This window comes from Aegilops tauschii, chromosome 7, assembly GCF_002575655.3.
Source record: "Aegilops tauschii subsp. strangulata cultivar AL8/78 chromosome 7, Aet v6.0, whole genome shotgun sequence".
NCBI classification, from domain to species: Eukaryota; Viridiplantae; Streptophyta; class Magnoliopsida; order Poales; family Poaceae; genus Aegilops; species Aegilops tauschii.
The window spans coordinates 589,958,521-589,961,932 of NC_053041.3; the positions used below are offsets into that span (position 1 = coordinate 589,958,521).

The 3,412-nt window shown below is 50.1% G+C and overlaps 1 protein-coding gene across 1 annotated transcript; it reads right to left on the reverse strand.

Moving 5' to 3' along the window:
* Nucleotides 1-738: 738 nt before the first annotated feature.
* Nucleotides 739-1,780, reverse strand: LOC109760433 (probable glutathione S-transferase GSTU6). Its single transcript, XM_020319258.4, has 2 exons — nt 1,349-1,780; nt 739-1,244 (listed from the first exon to the last, which is right to left on the reverse strand). Exons 1-2 carry the CDS (start codon nt 1,670-1,672, stop codon nt 861-863), a joined length of 708 nt encoding a protein of 235 aa, XP_020174847.1. The 5' UTR covers nt 1,673-1,780; the 3' UTR covers nt 739-860.
* Between the last annotated feature and the right edge of the window lie 1,632 nt (nt 1,781-3,412).

The window sequence follows — 3,412 nt, forward strand, 5'->3', positions numbered from 1 at the left end:
CGTAACCACGCGACAAGAGCGGCGGCGGCGACGGGCGAAGACGACGGCAAAGAAAGAACAGTGCTCCACGACAGTTCGCCCACACCAGAGAGAAACATATCTCAAAACAGATCAAAAGGTTTTACAAAATATTAAAAGTATAAGGACTAAAGTGAAAAAAGGAAAAACCAGAAAGGGAAACCGGAAACCGGAAAACACGGGAGACGCCGTGCGCGCGACAAGTGTCGCGCACGGAGCGCCTCGGAAAAGTCTCCCGACCGCTCCGCGCCTGACACTTGGCGCGCGGGGAGCGCTCCCCGACTAATCGTTGCGAGGAGGGCTCCTCAATTAGTGATTTCGCTTTGCGCACGGACAGATGACAACGGGCTTTTACTGGGAAGCTTATCCGGGACATTTTGATTGGAAGAAAGAATGATGAGGGGCCCACACCCCCCTGAAAATCAGGGGGGGGGGGGGGGGGGGGGGGGAGATTAGTTAATGAGGAGACCCCGTAATAGTCCGTTGATTTAGAATTGGCTTCCGATGCCAACCGATGCTTGCGTGAATGGCGTGAAATAACTACTCTTTCTTTGCGCTTTCGGCGCCGGTGACCATGGACATGGCGTGGTTTGAGTTCCCCTGGATAAGGGCTCGGGGCTGGATCCCCGGCGGCTGTCCATGATTTGAACATTGAAGGGACTGGCTCGATTGCTAGTTGCTATGCATCATTCCATTCAGAAAAGAAACAAGTGCGCGCGGTTCACAACTTCAGATAGCACTGCGTAAACGTAAGCCATGTCCATGAAGGTCGACAAATCATGTCTCCTTCACGGCTTTATTACATCACGGACAAGTCATGTCTCCATGAAGAAGAAGCCAGTCTAGTTGGCAGGTGGAGCGGAACCATATTTGGCCTGAAGCTTCCTGGCGAACGCCACCGCGTCGTCCGGGTCGGGCACCACCGCCGTCGCCGCCTCGGTGCCCGCGAACCGCCCCGCCCACGCCACCAGCAGCGGGGTCTTCCCCGCGTCGAGGAACGTCACGCCGAACATCCTGCGCAGCGCCTCCATCCAGAACATGTTGCACCCGACGGCGAGGTCGAGGAACCCGATGGAGTCGCCGGCGAAGAAGGGCTTCTTGCCGCCGTCCAGGCACTCGGCCGCGGCCACCTCCAGCTGCGCGAGCGCCGCGAGCGTCTCGCCGACCTTCTCCGCCCTCGCCGCCTCTGTCGGGGCCAAGAGGATGCCCAGCCAGGCGGGGAACAGCTGCAGAGCAGAGCAAGAAGACGAGACCGACCGACACCGTCACTCCGGCGCCCACATTTCACATTTCAGAGCAGAGCAGGGAAAAGACGCACGCACGCACGCACCTTGTCGTCGACGTAGGCGGCCCAGAAGCGGGCGGTGGCGCGGGCGTAGGGGTCGGCGGGGAGGATGGGCTTGCCGGCGGCGGCCCAGACCTCGTCGACGTACTGGACGATGACCTGCGACTCACAGAGCGGCAGGCCGTTGTGGATGAGCACGGGCACCTTCTTGTGGACGGGGTTGTAGCGGAGGAGGAGCTCGCCCTTGTCCAGCACGTCCGTCTCGATGTACTCGTAGCTCAGGCCCTTGATGTGCAGCGCCAGCCGGACGCGGGTCACGAACGGGCTCACCAGCAGGCCCAGCAGCTTCAGATCTCCTTCTCCCGCCATGGTTTCTGCTATCGGGATAGCTCTGTCTGTTACTCTATTGGGATTGGGATAGCTCGCGATCGGCTGCCCTGGATATATGTAGTCGTTGAGAGATGTGACCAATTGATAAGTCTGGAGCAGATCTGGTCGCTACAATTCAGTATAAATAATGCACCCCGCATGTGATATGATTCGTTTGCCATGCTGTGATGCAGAGGCGGATTTGGTCCCGAGATCTGAGTCAATGGTGAACCGGTGAGGCGTGTGTCACGCTTCAATTGAATATAATGTGTGAACATTGTTCATTTCGTGGCTGTTGCTTCTTGCATGGTGGGAACTGGGAAGTGTACAGTTAGGCGTCCTCTTCCCAGTTCATACTGCGGCGTGATACAATGTCCCGGTTTTCCATTATTGCTCAGCGTGGACGGTTGTACTAGAGTAATGAAATTATCGATGCTCCAATAATAATAAAATCACCTATGAAAGGATAAGGGATACATTCGTACATACCTACCTTGCCTTATCCACCTCATGCTCTAAGGGGGGATACATCCCCAAATTGCTAGTGCCATTTTAACCCAGCATGGAGTACTACCGGATGCAACTGTCGGACAATGCGTTTCCAAGATGTCGATTGGAGCATCGTTTCATGCCCGGAGCGAAAATTCTTGTCCTGAACTTTATTGGCCGGGCTTAGCGGCAACGGAATTGCGTGTTACTTGTTGTCGGCGTTGTCTACTTGATGTTGTGTTAATCTTCATTGACCGGTCTGGGAAAGCACGATGAAACCTCTGTCCAGACTGTCTTGACGAGGGAATGTATCTTGTGCACCAAAGCAATTGGTGCTACCGGTGCACCGGTCGTCTATTACACATTAAAAAATGTTCAAAAAAATCTGAAAAAAGCAGTGCAATGAGACAACATGAATGTACATTGTCACAAAAATTTAAATCAACATTCAAAACACTGTTTGAGATACGAAAATAACAAATTTGACACTGAATAGTACATAACACAAATTGGGCTTCAGTTTTGGCCCATTAGGACATTTGACATCAAATTTGTCATTTTTGTATCTTGAGCATTGTTTTCAATTTTGATTTGAATTTTTGTGACAACATACACTGATGTTGTATCGATACACAAATTTTTTTTTGGATTTTTTTGAACACTTTTGAATGTGCAACGGCGTCCGGTGCACCGGCAGCATCAATTGCTTTGGTGCACCAGATACATTCTCGTCTTGAAGATGGTATCATGACGTTTATGCGTTCTTTGAGGCGTTGTTGCGAAGGAAATTGACTTAACCATACATGTTATTTTTATGTCTTATAATGATTCAACTGTGGTTGCTTTTGTTCTGTACTCTGCATAATAATTAATAAGAATGGTTGTCTACATTTTCTAGATGTAGAGGCCTAGATTCAAACCTCTTTTTCCAAACAATATTATAGGAGTAAGCTCGATAGAGGAATTTCCTATTAGACGCACTTTGCGTCGAAATGTCGACCTTTCGCAAGGAGACTGGCTATCGAGCGATCACCTGGGCCGGGCCCTTTAACCTGTTGCATCGTTTTCCGGTTTTGGGAACCTTCTAGAGTTTCCCAGCCGGTTTTTCTCGTTTTGGTTTTGCTGTTTTCTTTTAGGTTTTAGGTTTTTTCGTTTTTTGTTTTTCATTTTTATGTTTATTCTTCTTCTTTCTTTTATTTTTGTTTTGCTGTTTCTTTTTTTCATTTTTCATTTATTTTTCTTTCTTTAAAG